At 31.8% G+C, this 21,177-nt stretch overlaps 1 protein-coding gene across 25 annotated transcripts in view; it reads right to left on the bottom strand.

The window, feature by feature from the left end:
• LOC139516286 (uncharacterized) overlaps window positions 1-17,667 on the bottom strand; it is an 89,867-nt gene extending 72,200 nt beyond the window's left edge. For 17 of the 25 annotated variants that reach the window (XM_071306316.1, XM_071306307.1, XM_071306315.1 and 14 more), the window contains exons 1-16: window positions 17,534-17,667; window positions 15,020-15,334; window positions 14,590-14,709; window positions 13,819-13,955; window positions 12,317-12,449; window positions 11,374-11,490; window positions 10,701-10,837; window positions 9,138-9,270; window positions 7,866-7,982; window positions 5,273-5,554; window positions 4,841-4,960; window positions 2,438-2,719; window positions 2,010-2,129; window positions 1,065-1,136; window positions 389-484; window positions 41-109 (exon numbers count right to left, since the gene is read on the bottom strand). In XM_071306316.1, coding sequence (XP_071162417.1) covers window positions 41-109; window positions 389-484; window positions 1,065-1,136; window positions 2,010-2,129; window positions 2,438-2,719; window positions 4,841-4,960; window positions 5,273-5,554; window positions 7,866-7,982; window positions 9,138-9,270; window positions 10,701-10,837; window positions 11,374-11,490; window positions 12,317-12,449; window positions 13,819-13,955; window positions 14,590-14,709; window positions 15,020-15,334; window positions 17,534-17,591 — 2,308 coding nt within the window. In that variant the 5' untranslated portion in view covers window positions 17,592-17,667. The remainder of the gene's footprint in view (window positions 1-40; window positions 110-388; window positions 485-1,064; window positions 1,137-2,009; window positions 2,130-2,437; window positions 2,720-4,840; window positions 4,961-5,272; window positions 5,555-7,865; window positions 7,983-9,137; window positions 9,271-10,700; window positions 10,838-11,373; window positions 11,491-12,316; window positions 12,450-13,818; window positions 13,956-14,589; window positions 14,710-15,019; window positions 15,335-17,533) is intronic. The other 8 variants (XM_071306313.1, XM_071306310.1, XM_071306305.1 and 5 more) reach the window with 6 other exon arrangements.
• Window positions 17,668-21,177: the final 3,510 nt, after the last annotated feature.

Raw genomic sequence — 21,177 nt, forward strand, 5'->3', positions numbered from 1 at the left:
TTTTTTAATGTCAATTCTAGAAGAAAACATATAAATTTACCTTTAGTGCATTTTACGAGGGAACTACAAACCAATCTTCTTTTACATTTTGGCGTACATTGAATCTTTGCTAAAAGTATCAATAATGTTCTTAAATATGAAGCAAAATATAACAACAGTAAAGCAGAAGATACTACATTAATAAAATACTTGGAAGAAACTAACATTTCCAAATATCTTTGGATATAATGCTTATATATTTTATATGATATTTTTGAACGTATTGGATTAAAGAAATGCGAATTGATATTTTTTTGACAATTAAATCAAGACAGCTTTTTGAATAATTTTGAGTTTGAAATATTAACATAATACAATGTAAACTTTTGTATATAGTTAAGACACTTACTCCTACATGCTACTAATTTTGTCCTGTGAGAACCTTTTTTGCATCTACATTTTCCTCTAACACACCTTTCATTAATCCTACACTTTCGTTTACATCCTACAAAAATAATAATCACAGATCATATGAAATAACCGTTTATCTTCCTTGAAAGTTGATTTCTATCTGAATATCAGCCTTTCCATGAGACTTCATGTATTAAATATATATAGGAAGAATAATATTTCGATAACAGTTATTTACTTATATGTCATTTGGTCTCGGGTGGAGAGTTGTCTAATAGCAATTTTACTACATCTTTCTATTTGTATAGTATTTGGGCTCGTTATTGCCTATTATGACATGAATATGACAAATGACGTACACTAAAGGACAAACAGACATTTGTTAATTGTACATGTATACCACAATTCGTGTAAACATAATACAATAACGTACATCTTAGTCTGCTTGTCTATGAAAAGTTTACCATTGTTTAAACACAATTCCTTATTTTGTTTTATGTATAGTACAGTTGATAAATTGGGATGAAGGCGATTATGCATTTTTAATATAGAATAATTGGTACTAGTTTAAAAATGTATCTTTTAACACCAATTAGTCCAATTAATATCATAACTTTAACAATATAATTGAAATTGTTTCAATATGTTTTTTCAGTATCGAACGGAAAATATACCTTTTGGTCTACATTTTCCGAGGAAATTACAAACAAATCCCATCTGACATTTTGGTTTGCAGGGTGTCTTTGCTGAAAAATGTCAATTGTGTTTAAAAATATTAAACAATATAGCATTTTTAGCTACAGGGAAATTATTTCTGATACTTATTATACATTCATACACTTTTTGCTTTTTTTTATATATCATGTCGCTATATTTTTACTGATCGAACGATTCTGAAGTATCTGATTGAATAAAAGTACGCAGTTCTTTTGTTTTATCAAATAAACAATAATGATAATACATTGTAAAATTTGGTTTATAGTTAAGACACTTACTCCTACATGGTCCTAATTTTGTCCTGTAAGAACAATTTTACTACATCTTCCTATTTGTATAGAAATTGGAGTCGTTATTGCCTATATGACATGAATTTTAAAGAAATAGATTCGTTGCAATCTTGCAGTGACCATCTTAAATGACAAATGATGTACACTAAAGGACAAACAGACATTTTTTTATTTTTTTTAATGTTACATATATACCAAAATTCGTGTAAACATAATACAATAACGTACATCTTAGTCTGCTTGTTTAAAAATGTATTTTTTAACACCATTTTGTCCAATTGATATCATGACTTTAACAATATATAATTGAAATATTGTTAAATATATCTTTCAGTATCGAACGGAAAATATCAATAGTGTTTAAAATATTAAACAATATAGCATTTTTAGCTACACTCAGTTTAAAAGCCTAAGAAAACCCAAGATAAGATCCAATTACCTCATTCTTTTTTCAATTTAACATTTCAATGTATTTTATAGGCGTAACATGACAGGACTCTCCGCTCCAGCATGATCTGCTAACATTTACGAAACACCCGAGATCACTCTGTATTTTTTGGAGGTCCGTAGCTGGCCCCTAAATAAAATAGTGTATAGTATAAATCTGCATACCTTTTATGTTTGTGCAAGATCTAATTCCATCACCTTTGTATCCGGATTTACAAACGCATTTTCCTCTTATACACTTGGCTTGTTTATGACATCTTTTTAAGCATTTGGGTGTCTTCTTAACTACAAACAAGACAATTGTTTTAAATAACACTTTATTTATTTTACACATAAGACAAAATAGCAATGACTGCTTGACTTCAACATGAAAAAATTCAGATCGACAAAAAAAATTACATTAAAAGTCGTAAATTTACAGTAGACTTAAAACGTGTTTTTAAATTACATAATATCATACACAGAATTATATAATTGATATTATAGTGCCACATTTTAGGCTTATACTTATTCTATTGCATTGATTTTAGTGATTTACACTTTCAACTTTGTAACGCCATGTCATGACATCAATGTATTATTTACAAACATACCTTTGCAGGAATACGTAACAGTGACGTATTTGTATGTCCCGGGACAAGGATCACCATACAGCCTGTTATTTGCAGCAACAATGCATGATTTCCGCCCATTACAATTCTTCCTTGAGATGCCAAGCGGTTTTTTCGTAACACAGCGAGTTGTTTTCATGTTTGGGTGTTTGCATGTTCTTTTATTAGATCTACCATACGTTGCCTGCGTTATCTTGATAACTTGGTTTGATGGACATGACAATGTTGTTTTGGAGTCTTCGCAAATTACTTTCCTTTTGCCTGCTGAAAATAGAAATATACGCATACATGTAGATAATGGAAATATTACAATCATTTGACGGTACATTTGCTGCCAAATGTCAAGTGAACGCATGCTGTATTTATTCAAATTTGATACGCTATATACTTAAAGCGTGTTCCAGAACTACAGGTATTTCACAAAAACCGATACACATGTCTGGTATCTTAGAGGTATTAAAATTTCGTTCTATTCCTGACGAGACACCATCTAATAAACTATCGACAGGACCAACATATTCTTCCGATGGCCATGTGACACCGATATAATCACAAACAAAAACATACTTGTAAACATATAAAGTAAAAACAGATATGCAACCACGTACCTGTGTAAGGTCGTTTTATCACTGTTCTGGGTTTTTTTCATGAATAAAAACACAGCAATTAAATGAAATGTATGTATTCTAAACCTCTATGTGACTGATCTCTTTGACGGAAAAAATCAATAAACGAATTCGAACTATTCGGTCTTCTCGTTGTAAGTTTCTTTTTTTGTTCTGACGTTTGTTTAAATCTCAGTACATGCTGGTCACGCGGATAACATATATCCAACAGAGGTTAGATCGAAGGTCGTATGAATACGAATTCAAATGAGGTTGAAATATTGACTTGCAATAAAACATTAACAATATTCTGGTCTCAAAGCAAAAACATAGATTCATTGTTATTTTAGACTGTAAAGTTTTAGCGAAATTCAAAACATTAAAAGACCGATATGTAGGATAAAGCAAAAATCGTAATTCTCATAATCATTAATACCGGATCTGTCTGTCTGTTCTTGTATTGTATTGTGCTGACTTGAGACTTTTTTATGACTAGATTTAAATATAGTGACAGTCATTAGTGCAGTAATATACGTTAAATACTAGTACTGCTCAAGTCGACACTAGGGACCATATTGACCTTGTTTTACGGTATTTATGATTTTTTCATTATTGAAGACCCTCCAGCAACTATCAAGATGAAGAACAGGAATAAAAACTTTGACCATTGATCATTTGTATTTTTTTTCTGTACATTGACATCGTGTGCAATTAGCTCCCGTGGACGTGTACTGCATATTCCTTTATTTTCTGTTAAAGGTTCTGAACACGACTTAATGCAAATTTAACCCTTCAATGTAAAAGGTCATATGGTAATACATTGATGTTTTGTTCAACAAATGATTTGATACCGGGAAATTGGTGGTCTAACTTAAATTTAAATCATGTCAGCTATCTAGTTTTATCCACAGGCGCTTGGATATACGATACAGTTCTTTTTTTTAATTTTGTTGTTGATTAAGATATTCAATTTTCTATATTTATAATACATATCTATCACTTCTGTGCATATCTCACCTACAGAAAATACCTAATTTTGCAATCCATACTAAGAAAAATTGGGTATGGTTTTATATACAAGAAAGGCAGTTTCGTATTCTTTGATATCAAGTTCAATTCTCCATGCAGAAACGACACTTTTTTCTGTGTCCAGTAGCATCGTATATTCTTAAAATATTTTCTCGCATAATGCCTGGACATCGGTGGACATGCAACATTACACAGTGTGACACGTTTACAAATGATAATCAACACTCAGACTAGTCATTAAGTAGGACAATAAATGAACAAAAGACAAACCCGGGACACAGAAGTACAAACAATAGACCATCAACTCTGAAAACCAAAAATAAAATAGAAACATGGATTACGAAAAATATGCAGGGGCGACATCAGAGAGTGAAGAGAACTTGGTTCTTGCAAGACACTTTCAGTGAAAACAATTTGATACGAAGACAATCATATGAAGACAATCTTTTGTTTTATTATTTTTTTTTAAATTTTTTTTTTAAATTTAAAACATGAGACATTTGCCTCATTTGCCTCAATGTAGTTACGGCCCTGGTCAGTCTAAAAGCCTAAGAAAACCCAAGATAAGATCCAATTACCTCATTCTTTTTTCAATTTAACATTTCAATGTATTTTATAGGAGTAACATGACAGGACTCTCCGCTCCAGCATGATCTGCTAACATTTACGAAACACCCGAGATCACTCTGTATTTTTTGGAGGTCCGTAGCTGGCCCCTAAATAAAATAGTGTATAGTATAAATCTGCATACCTTTTATGTTTGTGCAAGATCTAATTCCATCACCTTTGTATCCGGATTTACAAACGCATTTTCCTCTTATACACTTGGCTTGTCTATGACATCTTTTTAAGCATTTGGGTGTCTTCTTAACTACAAACAAGACAATTGTTTTAAATAACACTTTATTTATTTTACACTTAAGACAAAATAGCAATGACTGCTTGACTTCAACATGAAAAAAATTCAGATCGACAAAAAAAAAAATTACATAAAAAGTCGTAAATTTACAGTAGACTTAAAACGTGTTTTCAAATTACATAATATCATGCACAGTATTATATAATTGATATTATAGTGCCACATTTTAGGCTTATACTTATTCTATTGCATTGATTTTAGTGATTTACACTTTCAACTTTGTAACGCCATGTCATGACATCAATGTATTATTTACAAACATACCTTTGCAGGAATACGTAACAGTGACGTATTTGTATGTCCCGGGACAAGGATCACCATACAGCCTGTTATTTGCAGCAATAGTGCATGATTTCCGCCCATTACAATTCTTCCTTGAGATGCCAAGCGGTTTTTTCGTAACACAGCGAGTTGTTTTCATGTTTGGGTGTTTGCATGTTCTTTTATTAGATCTACCATACGTTGCCTGCGTTATCTTGATAACTTGGTTCGATGGACATGACAATGTTGTTTTGGAGTCTTCGCAAATTACTTTCCTTTTGCTTGCTGAAAATAGAAATATACGCATACATGTAGATAATGGAAATATTACAATACGTTTGACGGTACATTTGCTGCCAAATGTCAAGTGAACGCATGCTGTATTTATTCAAATTTGATACGCTATATACTTAAAGCGTGTTCCAGAACTACAGGTATTTCACAAAAACCGATACACATGTCTGGTATCTTAGAGGTATTAAAATTTCGTTCTATTCCTGACGAGACACCATCTAATAAACTATCGACAGGACCAACGAATTCTTCCGATGGCCATGTGACACCGATATAATCACAAACAAAAACATAATTGTAAACATATAAAGTAAAAACAGATATGCAACCACGTACCTGTGTAAGGTCGTTTTATCATTGTTCTGGGTTTTTTTCATGAATAAAAACACAGCAATTAAATGAAATGAATGAATTCTAAACCTCTATGTGACTGATCTCTTTGACGGAAAAAATCGATAAACGAATTTGAACTATTCGGTCTTCTCGTTGAAAGTTTCTTTTTGTTCTGACGTTTGTTTAAATCTCAGTACATGCTGGTCACGCGGATAACATATATCCAATAGAGGTTAGATCGAAGGTCGTATGAATACGAATTCAAATGAGGTTGAAATATTGACTTGCAATAAAACATTAACAATATTCTGGTCTCAAAGCAAAAACATAGATTCATTGTTATTTAAGACTTTAAAGTTTTAGGGAAATTCAAAACATTAAAAGACCGATATGTAGGATAAAGCAAAAATCGTAATTCTTATAATCATTAATACCGGATCTGTCTGCCTGTTCTTGTCTTGTATTGTGCTGACTTGAGACTTTTTTTTATGACTAGATTTAAATATAGTGACAGTCATTAGTGCAGTAATATACGTTAAATACTAGTACTACTCAAGTCGACACTAGAGACCATATTGACCTTGTTTTACGTTATTTATGATTTTTTCATTATTGAAGACGCTCCAGCAACTTTCAAGATGAAGAACAGGAATAAAAACTTTGACCATTGATCATTTGTATTTTTTTTCTGTACATTGACATCGTGTGCAATTAGCTCCCGTGGACGTGTACTTCATATTCCTTTATTTTCTGTTAAAGGGTCTGAACACGACTTAATGCAAATTGAACCCTTGAATGTAAAAGGTCATATGGCAATACATTGATGTTTTTTTTCAACAAATGATTTGGTCTTACTTGAATTTAAATCATGTCATCTATCTAGTGTTATCCACAGGCGCTTGGATATACGATACAGTTCTTTTTTTTAACTTTGTAGTTGATTAAGAAATTCAATTTTCTATATTTATAATACATATCTATCACTTCTGTGCATATCTCACCTACAGAAAATACCTAATTTTGCAATCCATACTAAGAAAAATTGGGTATGGTTTTATATACAAGAAAGACAGTTTCGTATTCTTTGATATAAAGTTCAATTCTCCATGCAGAAACGACACTTTTTTCCGTGTCCAGTAGCATCGTATATTCTTAAAATATTTTCTCGCACAATGCCTGGACATCGGTGGGCATGCAACATTACACAGTGTGACACGTTTACAAATGATAATCAACACTCAGACTAGTCATTAAGTAGGACAATAAATGAACAAAAGACAAACCCGGGACACAGAAGTACAAACAATAGACCATCAACTCTGAAAACCAAAAGTAAAATAGAAACATGGATTACGAAAAATATGCAGGGGCGACATCAGAGAGTGAAGAGAACTTGCTTCATGCAAGACACTTTCAGTGAAAACAATTTGATACGAAGACAATCATATGAAGACAATCTTTTGTTTTATTATTTAAAAAAAAAAAAAAAAAATGAAAACACGTTTAAAATGTCATGGGTCCGAAGAGCTTTTCTCGATTTACCTTTTTAGGAAGGTTCAAAGCCGAATATTTGAAAGCCAATGATGTATGAGACCCAAACAGTTCGAGACCTATAAAACTAAGAGGACATAAAAAAAGGCCAAATCCATCTATGGTCAACTTTGCCTAAAGAAGATCTCTGAAGATTGTTTTATTTGTACTAACATTGATTTTGTGTATGTTGTCATAAATAGAAATATAAAATGATATGTTCTTCTATACAGTAATAAACGAAAATCTACGGTTCTTCATACTGTAGATAGTTATAGTTTGAGAGTGCACAAGGTCCTTATTTTCTCAAAGTTGTTTTGAACCAATTCACTAAATTACTTGGATGTGTATTGAGTGATACTCAAGAAGTGTTGGAAACATGATTTATTTATTAGTTGTAATTTGCCTTGATTACAAAATTAAAAATTATAATACTCACGTTTGACTTTCTTACAAGATTTAACTCCGTCGCCTTGGTAATTGCCTTTACAAACGCATTTTCCTTTTCTACACTTCGCTTTCTTATGACATTTGTTCCTGCACTTGGATATCTGGGCTGCAATAATATATAAATATCTAAATAATCAACAACTGTATTTACTGATAGTATCATGCATAGGGACGCAGATACATATAGGCCTTATGGAATAAACCTTTTTATTGATCTTGCTTGAAAAACTTACATATACAAACAATATTGATTGGTTGCTTCAAACAAGATCTCAATGTATCACATAATGACATAAATTGATATTGGAAAACAATTTATGACTAAATCCTTTTCGTCTAGTCCTTAGTCATCTTTTTAAAAACTACTAAACCCATAATTGAAAAAAGTAAGTAAATCAATAACATGAATAAGACTACTTTGTATTTTTGTAGAACTCAGCTATCATGTCTATACAAAGATTAAAGAAAGTAGTGTTATTGCTAAATATGATCAGAATGCATTATAATTCATAACAGCATCAACATATACTTGGGTAAGCAACAATTTCAGCTCTAATTTGTAAATGGAAAAAATATCGTTTTCTATTTTGATGTCCTTATTACGTTTTGTAATCAGCACACAAAATATGTTTGACAAATGCGCACGAACTGCCTATTTATATTCTCATTATTTTCATTGTTATTCTAATACATTTTAGCAACTTCCATTGACTTTTGTTATATATTGTTTACCAATCAACATGGGGAAACGGAAACACCCAAACATTTTTAGGGTATTATTGTACGTTTTGACCTATGAAAACACTGTATTTGTTCTATTAGAATCGACATAATTCCGTCATGTTATGCTCTATGCTCATTTTAACATGGGTAGGCCTAATATGTGACAATATTTTACACCTCACTACTGCTCAGTGTAAAATATCGACAAATAAAGTGCCTACCTATGTTAAAATGAGCATAGAACATACCTTGAAATCATTATTCCTTCATTGATATGTATGCTTAAAGCTTCATTAAATTTTTTTATGTAATATTTTTTTATCATAAAGCCGTTATTACTGGCCATCTAATTTACAAATTTCTAAAACTTTTTTTTTAAACGAATGACGTATCTAGTTTTTATCACTGAATGAGCGGATATATTGAATGAACTTGGAACATTGCATTCGCTTATCTCAACTTGCATAATAAAAGTAACATCAATATTTAGTAAAAGGTGGTATAGATGTAGGGGAAATATATACAAATGATCCGGTACCTGTATAAATAGAAATCCTCCATGGACCACCACATATCTGCTGTTTATTTCCTGAGCATGGCGTTTTGCAATCACCTTCTCTTTTTTTTTTGTTCTTTCGTAAAACATCACCACAAAAGCATTCGTTCCCATTCTATGAAAGTAATATAAGTTGTATCATAAGAAACACCATTTGAATTCCATATGCTAACTAGATAAAAGGCAGTGCGAAAAAATCGTAAAAAAAGTAAAATATCAAACTCCAAAGAAAATTAAAAACGGAAATTCCTTTATCAAATGGTAACATTAAAAGCTCATACACATCAAACGAATTGAAAACATCTGTCATATTCTTGACTTTGTACAGGCATTCTTATTTCGAAAATACTAGTTTAACCTGGTATTATAGATTCCTTCACCTATCACTTATGTGACAGTCGATAGAATTCCATTATATTGACATAATTATTTGCTTACGAAAGAGATATATAAATAAACTCATCATAGATACCAGGACTAAATTTTGTATATACGCCAGACGCGCGTTTCGTCTACAAAAGACTCATCAGTGACACTCGAATCCAAAAAAGTTTAAAAGGCCAAATAAAGTACGAAGTAGTAAATATGCACCTTTTCCATCTTATGATTAGATACGAATATTCGAATTTGAAGGCATGTACATTGGGACTCCGAAAGCGTTGTGATGTGGATCTTATTTACAAGCAACACTCATCCGGCTTAAGATTGATATTCCCCCTAGGACAAGTCCGAATAATTTTGACGTCTTGAAAGGCTATTATATTATGTTAGCTTTGACGAATAACTGGGACGTCATAACGTCAAAGTAATGTTCTGTTCGAATTCGAAAGATAATTTACTTCTTCATGAAAACGTTTAGCTGATTCAGTTGTCAAACGTCAGTTAATTAATAAAAGAAATGTTTGTTCGAAACTCGGTAAATAAGACGTACCCGAATTTCAGGATAATATAAATCAAATGTTACGGAAAGTCGGGTCTGTCAAATTTACCGAGTTTGGTGCAAAAACATATTTTATCGTCTTCTAAAATGATATCAACGAAACGTTTAAAAAAAAGCAGAAGATAATCGTCCGCCTTGGATGAAAATATAAAGTATTTCATCATTACTTTGAGAAATTGTAAGAGATATTTTGCGCAAACAAACAAAGTAAAAGTAGGAATTTGTATACTTCCAAACATTTCTAGTTCTCAATGAATCTTATATAGTTAAATTGCATTTCAAAGTTGAGAGAGCAATTCCCTCTGATAGTCCCACAAAAAGTGTCCTCAGTGTTATGAAGTCGCAGTAAGGCGTCAAAGCAAAACAATAAAATAGCTTTCAAGACGTCATAATTTCTACACTACAGTGGGACATAATTTTCAAAGATTAACCAAAGGTTGCCTTAATCAAAGAAAAAAAAACGTTAACGAGTCCAAAACATTATATCATAAAACGAAAAGACCTTGTTTCTGTGTAAGGTAATATACATCTGAAATACAATTTAACAACTAAGTACCATATTTCACAGATTCATGAACACAAGCTTCTAACTTTCATTGACCTACCTCAACACCTGCGTACTTGAATCCTTTTTTACGACAAAACTGTCGACATTTTTGAACTGTCATACTTTTGTCTGTCAGTACATCTTTGGGTAGTATTCTTTTGCTGTGATCCTCATAACAACCAATATATGCTGATTCTGTAAAAAAAAATGGAATAAAAACCCTGCAGATTAAGTATTTTTAAGATAATGTGGACTTAATTTCCTTTTATCTCTAAAATCAACGTTTTACCACTTTTGTTAACCGTCAGCATACAAATTCAAATTTAAAAGGATTAGGTATATTCTAAAGGCAATGTTTGACTCCTAGAACTTAAAGATAAAAAGCATGAATATATATAAAAATATAAGGAAAAACACGCCTACTAACCGCACATTTAATATACAATGTCGCCATTCGGTCGTTTTTAACCAATGATAAAACTAGAAATGTATATGAGATAACAAACAGATTGCTTACTTTTCGGCATTAGGTCTATGTTAAATAATTGTCTCATTGGTGATCATACCGGCTCTTTTTATTTATATTTTTACGATAATCAATTATCTTCTGTTAGTTTAATGTTCGATGAATGATAAAATGATGCATATAACACTCAAGAAGTGTTGGTAACACGATTCATTTATTAGTTGTAATTTGCCTTATTTACAAAAAAAAATATAATAATACTCACGTTTGACTTTCTTACAAGATTTAACTCCGTCGCCTTGGTAATTGCCTTTACAAACGCATTTTCCTTTTCTACACTTCGCTTTCTTATGACATTTGGTCCTGCACTTGGATGTCTGGGCTGCAATAATATATAAATATCTAAATAATCAACAACTGTATTTACTGATATTTTCATGCATGGGGACGTAGATACATATAGGCCTTATGGAATAAACCTTTTTCTTGATCTTGCTTGAAAAACTTGCATATACAAACAATATTGATGGGTTGCTTGAAACAAGATCTCAATGTAGCACGTAATGACATAAATTGATATTAGAAAAAATGCGCACGAACTGCCTATTTATATTCTCATTATTTTCATTGTTATTCTAATACATTTTAGCAGCTTCCATTGACTTTTGTTATATATTGTTTACCAATCAACATGGGAAACGGAAACAGCCAAACATTTTTAGGGCATTATTGTACGTTTTGACCTATGAAAACACTGTATTTGTTCTATTAGAATCGACATAATTCCGATATGTTATGCTCTATGCTCATTTTAACATGGGTAGGCCTTATGTGACAATATTTTACACCTCGCAACTGCTCAGTGTAAAATGTCGACAAATAAAATGCCTACCCATGTTAAAATTAGCATAAAGCATACCTTGAAATCATTATTCCTTAACTGACATGTATGCTTAAAGCTTCATTAAATTTTTTTATGTAATATTTTTTTATCATGAAGCCGTTATTACAGGCCATCTCATTTACAAATTTCTAAAACTTTTTTTAAAACGAATGACGTATCTAGTTTTTAACATTGAATGAGCGGAGATATTGAATGAACTTGGAACATCACATTCGCTTATCTCAACTTGCATAATAAAAGTAAAATCAATATTTAGTAAAAGGTGGTATAGATGTAGGGGAAATATATACAAATGATCCGGTACCTGTATAAATAGAAATCCTCCATGGACCACCACATATCTGCTGTTTATTTCCTGAGCATGGCGTTTTGCAATCACCTTCTTTTCTTTGTTTGTTCTTTCGTAAAACATCACCACAAAAGCATTCGTTCCCATTCTATGAAAGTAATATAAGTTGTATCATAAGAAACACCTTTTAAATTCCTTATGCTAACTAGATAAAAGGCAGTGCGAAAAAATGGTCAAAAAAGTAAAATACCAAACTCCAAAGAAAATTAAAAACAGAAATTCCTTTATCAAATGGTAAAATTAAAAGCTCATACACATCAAACGAATGGAAAACATCTGTCATATTCTTGACTTGGTAAGGCATTCTTATGTCGAAAATACTACTTTAACCTGGCATTATAGATTCCTTCACCTATCACTTATGTGACAGTCGATAGAATTCCATTATATTGACATAATTATTTGCTTACGAAAGAGATATATAAATAAACTCATCACAGATACCAGGACTAAATTTTGTATATACGCCAGACGCGCGTTTCGTCTACAAAAGACTCATCAGTGACACTCGAATCAAAAAAGTTTAAAAGGCCAAATAAAGTACAAAGTAGTAAATATGCGCCTTTTCCATCTTATGATTAGATACGAATATTCGAATTTGAAGGCATGTACATTGCGACTCCGAAAGCGTTGTGATGTGGATCTTATTTACAAGCAACACTCATCCGGTTTAAGATTGGTAATCCCCCTGGGACTAGTCCGAATAATTGTGACGTCTTGAAAGGCTATTATATTATTTTTGCTTTGACGAATAACTGGGACGTCATAACGTCAAAGTAATTTTCTGTTCGAATTCGAAAGATAATGTACTTCTTCATGAATACGTTTAGCTGGTTCAGTTGTCAGACGTCAGTTAATTAATAAAAGAAATGTTTGTTCGAAACTCGGTAAATAAGACGTACCCGAATTTCCGGATAATATAAATCAAATGTTACGGAAAGTCGGGTCTGTCAAATTTACCGAGTTTGGTGCAAAAACATATTTTATCGTCTTCTAAAATGATATCAACCAAACGTTTAAAAAAAGCAGAAGATAATCGTCCGCCTTGGATGAAAACATAAAGTATTTTTTCATTACTTTGAGAAATTGTAAGAGATATTTTGCGCAAACAAACAAAGTAAAAGTAGGAATTTGTATATATCCAAACATTTCTAGTTCTCAATGAATCTTATATAGTTAAATTGCATCTCAAAGTTGAGAGAGAAATTCCCTCTGATAGTCCCACCAAACGTGTCCTCAGTGTTATCAAGTCGCAGTAAGGCGTCAAAGAAAATCAATGAAATAGCTTTCAAGACGTCATAATTTCTACACTACAGTGGGACATAATTTTCAAAGATTAACCAAAGGTTGCCTTAATCTAAAAAAAAAAAAAAAAATTTAACGAGTCCAAAACATTATATCATAAAACGAAAAGACACAGATTCATGAACACACGCTTCTAACTTTCATTGACCTACCTCAACACCTGCGAACTTGAATCCTTTTTTACGACAAAACTGTCGACATTTTTGAACTGTCATACTTTTGTCTGTCAGTACATCTTTGGGTAGTATTCTTTTGCTGTGATCCTGATAACAACCAATATATGCTGATTCTGTAACAAAATAGAATAAAAACCCTGCAGATTAAATATTTTTAAGATAATGTGGACTTAATTTCCTTTTATCTCTAAAATCAACGTTTTACCACTTTTGTTAACCGTCAGCATACAAAGTCAAATTTAAAAGGATTAGGTATATTCTAAAGGCAATGTTTGACTCCTAGAACTTGAAGATAAAAAGCATGAATATATATAAAAATATAAGGAAAAACACGCCTACTAACCGCACATTTAATATACAATGTCGCCATTCGGTCGCTTTTAACCAATGATAAAACTAGAAATGTATATTATGAGATAACAAACTGATGCTTACTATTCGCCATTAGGTCTATGTTAAATAATTGTAATTTTTTTTTTTAATTTAAAACATGAGACATTTGCCTCATTTGTCTCAATGTAGTTACGGCCCTGGAGTCTAAAAGCCTAAGAAAACCCAAGATAAGATCCAATTACCTCATTCTTTTTCAATTTAACATTTCAATGTATTTTATAGGAGTAACATGACAGGACTCTCCGCTCCAGCATGATTTGCTAACATTTACGAAACACCCGAGATCACTCTGTATTTTTTGGAGGTCCGTAGCTGGCCCCTAAATAAAATAGTGTATAGTATAAATCTGCATACCTTTTATGTTTGTGCAAGATCTAATTCCATCACCTTTGTATCCGGATTTACAAACGCATTTTCCTCTTATACACTTGGCTTGTTTATGACATCTTCTTAAGCATTTGGGTGTCTTCTTAACTACAAACAAGACAATTGTTTTAAATAACACTTTATTTATTTTACACTTAAGACAAAATAGCAATGACTGCTTGACTTCAACATGAAAAAAATTCAGATCGACAAAAAAAAATTACATTAAAAGTCGTAAATTTACAGTAGACTTAAAACGTGTTTTTAAATTACATAATATCATGCACAGAATTATATAATTGATATTATAGTACCACATTTTAGGCTTATACTTATTCTATTGCATTGATTTTAGTGATTTACACTTTCAACTTTGTAACGCCATGTCATGACATCAATGTATTATTTACAAACATACCTTTGCAGGAATACGTAACAGTGACGTATTTGTATGTCCCGGGACAAGGATCACCATACAGCCTGTTATTTGCAGCAACAGTGCATGATGTCCGCCCATTACAATTCTTCCTTGAGATGCCAAGCGGTTTTTTCGTAACACAGCGAGTTGTTTTCATGTTTGGGTGTTTGCATGTTCTTTTATCAGATCTACCATACGTTGCCTGCGTTATCTTGATAACTTGGTTCCATGGACATGACAATGTTGTTTTGGAGTCTTCGCAAATTACTTTCCTTTGGCTTGCTGAAAGTAGAAACATAAGCATCCCTTTGCTTGCTGAAAATAGAAATATAAGCATACATATAGATAATGGAAATATTACAATACGTTTGACGGTACATTTGCTGCCAAATGTCAAGTGAACGCATGCTGTATTTATTCAAATTTGATACGCTATATACTTAAAGCGTGTTCCAGAACTACAGGTATTTCACAAAAACCGATACACATGTCTGGTATCTTAGAGGTATTAAAATTTCGTTCTATTCCTGACGAGACACCATCTAATAAACTATCGACAGGACCAACGAATTTTTCCGATGGCCATGTGACACCGATATAATCACAAACAAAAACATACTTGTAAGCATATAAAGTAAAAACAGATATGCAACCACGTACCTGTGTAAGGTCGTTTTATCATTGTTCTGGGTTTTTTTTCATGAATAAAAACACAGCAATTAAATGAAATGTATGTATTCTAAACCTCTATGTGACTGATCTCTTTGACGGAAAAAATCAATAAACGAATTGGAACTATTCGGTCTTCTCGTTGTAAGTTTCTTTTTTTGTTCTGACGTTTGTTTAAATCTCAGTACATGCTGGTCACGCGAATAACATATATCCAACAGAGGTTAGATCGAAGGTCGTATGAATACGAATTCAAATGAGGTTGAAATATTGACTTGCAATAAAACATTAACGATATATGTGAGCTTATTTTGTCAAAACTAAACCAAAGTGACCGCTTTGCTAAATGAAACAAAACCGTGTTTGAATCGGTTGTCTAAAAAAAATGTGCCATAGCACGTCAATTATCAGATTACCGAGAGCACACTTGTAAATGATAGGTTTTTCTATTTGATTCAGATATCGTAATTCCACTGCTTGTGAACAAGTTATTACCTAGTTTATAACCGTTGTGAAAGTAGCATTAATTGGATAGAAAAATCATTCTTTGTAAAATTCCGAATCAATTAAAAAAAATCGAAAACTTAACTACATTGTTTATTAGTATCGTTATTGGATAAATCCGTAATCCGATGGTACAAATTTTATTATTTATTAATTAAATGAAAATAGCCTTTTTTTGCTAATGACGTACATTTTACCATAAATTGAAGACTTGATCAGTGGGTCGAGACCACAGGCACTTGTTTCTATCCATTGGAAGACCCACTATCAACGTACATTTACGAGAAGGTACCCAACTACTTTTTTCACCTCTCCAACAACTTTCGTATAACATCATTTGCATAAAACAGTGAAGGATAAGTCTAAAGAGTCATAAATGATTAAATTAAAATCTAGAGAGTGAATGATCTATGAACTATGAACCGACCAATCACAAGCGGTATTGAATTTAACTGCTTCAAACCGGTTGTTGTTGTATTTTGTAGGAGGACTAAAACGATAACATGTACATTTATTGTCAAATCTTGTGTATTGGGGGTAAAGGGGTAATCTAAGGGTAAATACAATGCATATCATCTGAAAGAAAAACTTTTTATGAATCGAATGGTGTATGGGACAAGAAATTTGAGACTGAATTGACAGAGAAATAAGAGTTTTAAGCGGAGAGGTGAAAAAAGTAGTTGGGTACCTTCTCGTAAATGTACGTTGATAGTGGGTCTTCCAATGGATAGAAACAATGTGCCTGTGGTCGCGACAAAAAGAAAATGTCATCAAAATTCAAACTCCTTAACTAGTATATTTGATGTATATTTTTTTCTACGCGTAAACATAATTCTACATTTTGAATTTTTATAAACATAAAAACAATTTTAAACTTTTATATATAATACAAAGATGATATTATTTGAACTAACTATTGAATTTTAATTCCGAGGAGCTGTCTTAAAACATCTGCATATATGTTAATTGTCTCCAACCTGATATGCATCAAATATTTTCTGTTTAATCAATATTTTTGACTAAGAACACCAACACCTTTTTCCAACAGAACAATGAAAAAATAATCAAACTGAGGAGTAAAGAAAATGATAAGTTTATGTCAGCATATAGGTATGATGGTTATCGATTGATGCAAAATGTCTCTACCAATGTTCAAACGCATGCAACCTCTTTTTTTATTTTAAATAAAATGTTCCATTTTTATTAAAATCAAAAAAAGATGTAAGTGCACAAAATTTCAAAATTATTTATCTTTAAAGGGAATTAACTCTAACAACCAATCAAATATCTAAAACACTGGCACTAGATATTTCACGTAGCGCTTTTACAAATTCATCTTACCAACTGTCTGTATGACTATCACAAGCAACAAAAGAAAAACTCCGTGTCGTGCCGCCATGACTCCGGCCGTTTGAATGTCATGTGATTCGACGTTGCTTATGTACCCCTAATAAACCCACGTGTGAACAAGTACATTGATCAGAAATATTGATGAAAACGGGTACGTATCTGTCAATCTAAGTCAATATTATATATTGTCCTTCCAATTTCAAAAAGGTTTCAAACGAATTGGTGAAACAGGTTGTGTTGTTTACGCAGTAGATATATATAAAAAAATACTGACAATAATTACACTTAAAAATTTTTGATTGTATCAAAATTTGAAAAATAGTTTTAATGTATATTTTGTTTAATATGTTAAACAAAATTATCAGCAAATTAAATAAAGTAGCATGAGTTGGTACATGTTACTATGATTGTATCTTCTAGTAGGTTATAGGCTATCTATATTAAAATGCTAATATGTGTCGATCCGTCAATACCAATTTAAACATACATCTCTAGTACCGTTTCATGTATCTGAAATTATCATTATTTATTGTAAACCACTATAATACAATTGTTTCCCAAAGATTGCATCTCCTTGTGTTGGATACGTAACACATGTTTTAATTGTGTTATATACAATTATATTTCAAATAACTTACATTGTACACCGACGCATGTTGAATTGAAATTTTGTATTGCTTCGGTTTTGTTCGAAAAATACTTTTACGAATTTACACATGTAGAAAAAGCCATACTGAAAAATTTTAATAAGTCTTAGTTTGATAATACTTTAAAAAAAATGAAAATTCAAACAGTTTCTCAAAATTGAAGACTTAATTTTATTAATCTTTAAAATCTGTATGAAATGGATGCTTGTGATTCGTTCATTATGTATTGAAAAACAGACATTAATGTCTGTTTCATTTTGGTCTCTTGTGGACAGTTGTCTCATTTGCAATCATACCACATCTTCTTTTTTATATATTTGTTGGTATTTTTCACTCTTAAAATAATCAAAACGAGGAAACATGATTTGAAAAGAATTGAATATGGTGCTGATTATGACGTTTGAAGCAGGGAAGAAATCACTTAACAAAAGTCAATTCAGAAGTAATCATGTTCTTAAGAACATTCATTGTGTATTCAAATGGCTCTGATCTTACAATGCATGCTTTTGAAAACCCACTTTGTCTTATGCGTTTTTGTTGTCTTTCATTTTATCTAAGATAAATACAAGCTTTTTTCATTGTATGTTTCCCACGGCGATATAGACAAAGGGAAAATTGAGATTCGGACGAAGCATCGGAAAAACAATTGCATTGTTGTTATTCAATGTTAGATTGTGATCGTCCTGAATATGTTTTTAAAATATCACTAGACTAGGTTTAAATCAACTCGATAAAAAAAGATTGTGTTTTATGGAAATAAAAAGATCAAGTCCTATATTATATTATATATGTTGAGTTGATATGACGCTAGAAAAAAGTAGAAAGACAAAAATACAGTACTCCAACTTCCAAGGAAAATTTGAAACGGAAAGTCCGTAATCAAATGACAAAATAAAAAACTCAATCACATCAGACAATTAAATATCAACTGGCATATTCATAAACTGTTTCAGACATTTTCTTGTGTAGAAAATTTAGGATTAAACCTGGTTTTATAGCTAGCTAAACCTCTCAGTTGTATAACAGTCGCATACAAAGACATTTTATTGACAACGATTTGTGATCAAAACAAACAGACATAATAGGTAATCTTGTAAAAAATATGGAACCAGCAGTCAATATTGTTTATAATCTTAATCACATTGTATAATCAAAATAAAAACAAACAAATGTGTGAACAAAAAAGGGCATACAGACAAGGCATATAACAAAAACGAAAGACAAGAATAAAAAAAAATACCAGGGCACAATAACTTAAACTTCTATTTCTTGTTTTATTACTACTGCATTTTTTAGCTAACTTGTAGTTTCTCTTTAAAGTGTTATCATACTTTTTTCTCAGAGACAATTGCAAATACTACAAACTTGATCTCTTTGATGTTTTGACGAAAAGAAGAACGCTATTAATTTCATATGAAAACGTTCTGGTAAAATGTAAAAAAACAAAAAAACCGAACTCCGTGGAGTATTCAAACGGAAAGTACGTAATCAAATGGCTAAATCAAAACCTCAATCACACCAAACGAATGGATAACAACTGTCATATTCCTGATTCGGTACGCACATTTTCTTACGTACAAAAATGGTGGATTAAACCAGAATCTATAGCTAGCTCACTTGTATGACAGTCTTTGTAGAAAAAGTCTAGATATAAAATATATACAAATAAATTGAAATAAACAGAGTCAGAATATAATGTTATTCTTTGTTTCATAATAAACCTAACGTTGGAAAAAGCAGGCTATACATGTAGAGCTTTTGAGCAAGTTTTGTTAAATGTGGATACGTAAATGAATTCCCGCGTATCAACCTATATTTATTTTTCTTCTGGCTGAAACCGTCATAGGAACATGTATTTCCCATTTCCATTCTCAATTTTATACTCTCTGTATATGATATATCAACCTAGATCAGATAAGTTCAGGAAAAAAAACCAAAATAAGCGATTGATGAGAAGAAAAGCCTAATACTTTAGAAATTGAGTTTTTAAGCAAATGCAAATACATCGAGAAGAAGGAAAAACCTATTTGCCGACGTAAGGAATCTATTGATTAAGTTGTTTGATGTTCTGGGGGGCTGCCAAGTCTCACGCTTAATACTCGTTCATGTTCATGCTTTTTGGTGGCATTTTCCTTTGATCTATTTTTTTTCTCTTTGATCTTGGCTAAATGTACGCATTTGCTTCATGAAAAATTGGCACAACTGGTTTTTTTAAGAATCAGTATTGTTCTTTGCTTTGACATTACAGGGAAATCACTATTAACTTCTGTATAGCTGTGTGTATCACATGATGATGTAAATACTGTTCATACAAGTATGAGGTTATGAAAGAGAGAACTAATATTTATTGATAATTAATTGTTTTACGTTCAGTGGCAAATATTTCATAAATGTTCAGGATGAGAACTTATTAATAATAATTATGATTATCAGTAAGTATGCTGTACTAGACTAGACATTAGGAATGCCGCTGGAACATAAGAGTACATTTGATAAAAATTTAGCGTTACAATATGTCACCTACATATACGATCATACAAAGGACCTCGGTGGCCTAGTGGTTACTACTGTAATCACTAGCCAGTCAACACTGAGGTTGTGAGTTCTAACCCCGCTTGTACAGATGCACTCGACTTCAATCTTAATTGACTACCATTGTCAGTTTCCTATCGAAGGTCTGTGGTTTACTCTGGGCACTGGTTTCCCTCCGCAAAAAGCATTTGCCGCATTGGGATTTGGATAATAGGACAAACAGATGCTCAATGTTGCTCTTTTGTTACGACCGTTCGTAGAATTCTTGCCAATATGGAGCGTCTGTATGACTGTTAGGGATCATGTATAAACACGCGGCCACGTCCGGTACGATGTCTGTCCAATATACCCTCATTTTCCAGAGGCAGTCTTAATTTTCTGTCCTTCAATCCGGGCGATATCCTTCTTCAGGACCTTCTAATTATATTAATTATTTAAATTGCATGATTTTTGCCC

Source organism: Mytilus edulis, chromosome 3, assembly GCF_963676685.1.
Source record: "Mytilus edulis chromosome 3, xbMytEdul2.2, whole genome shotgun sequence".
In the NCBI taxonomy this organism is placed as follows: domain Eukaryota; kingdom Metazoa; phylum Mollusca; class Bivalvia; order Mytilida; family Mytilidae; genus Mytilus; species Mytilus edulis.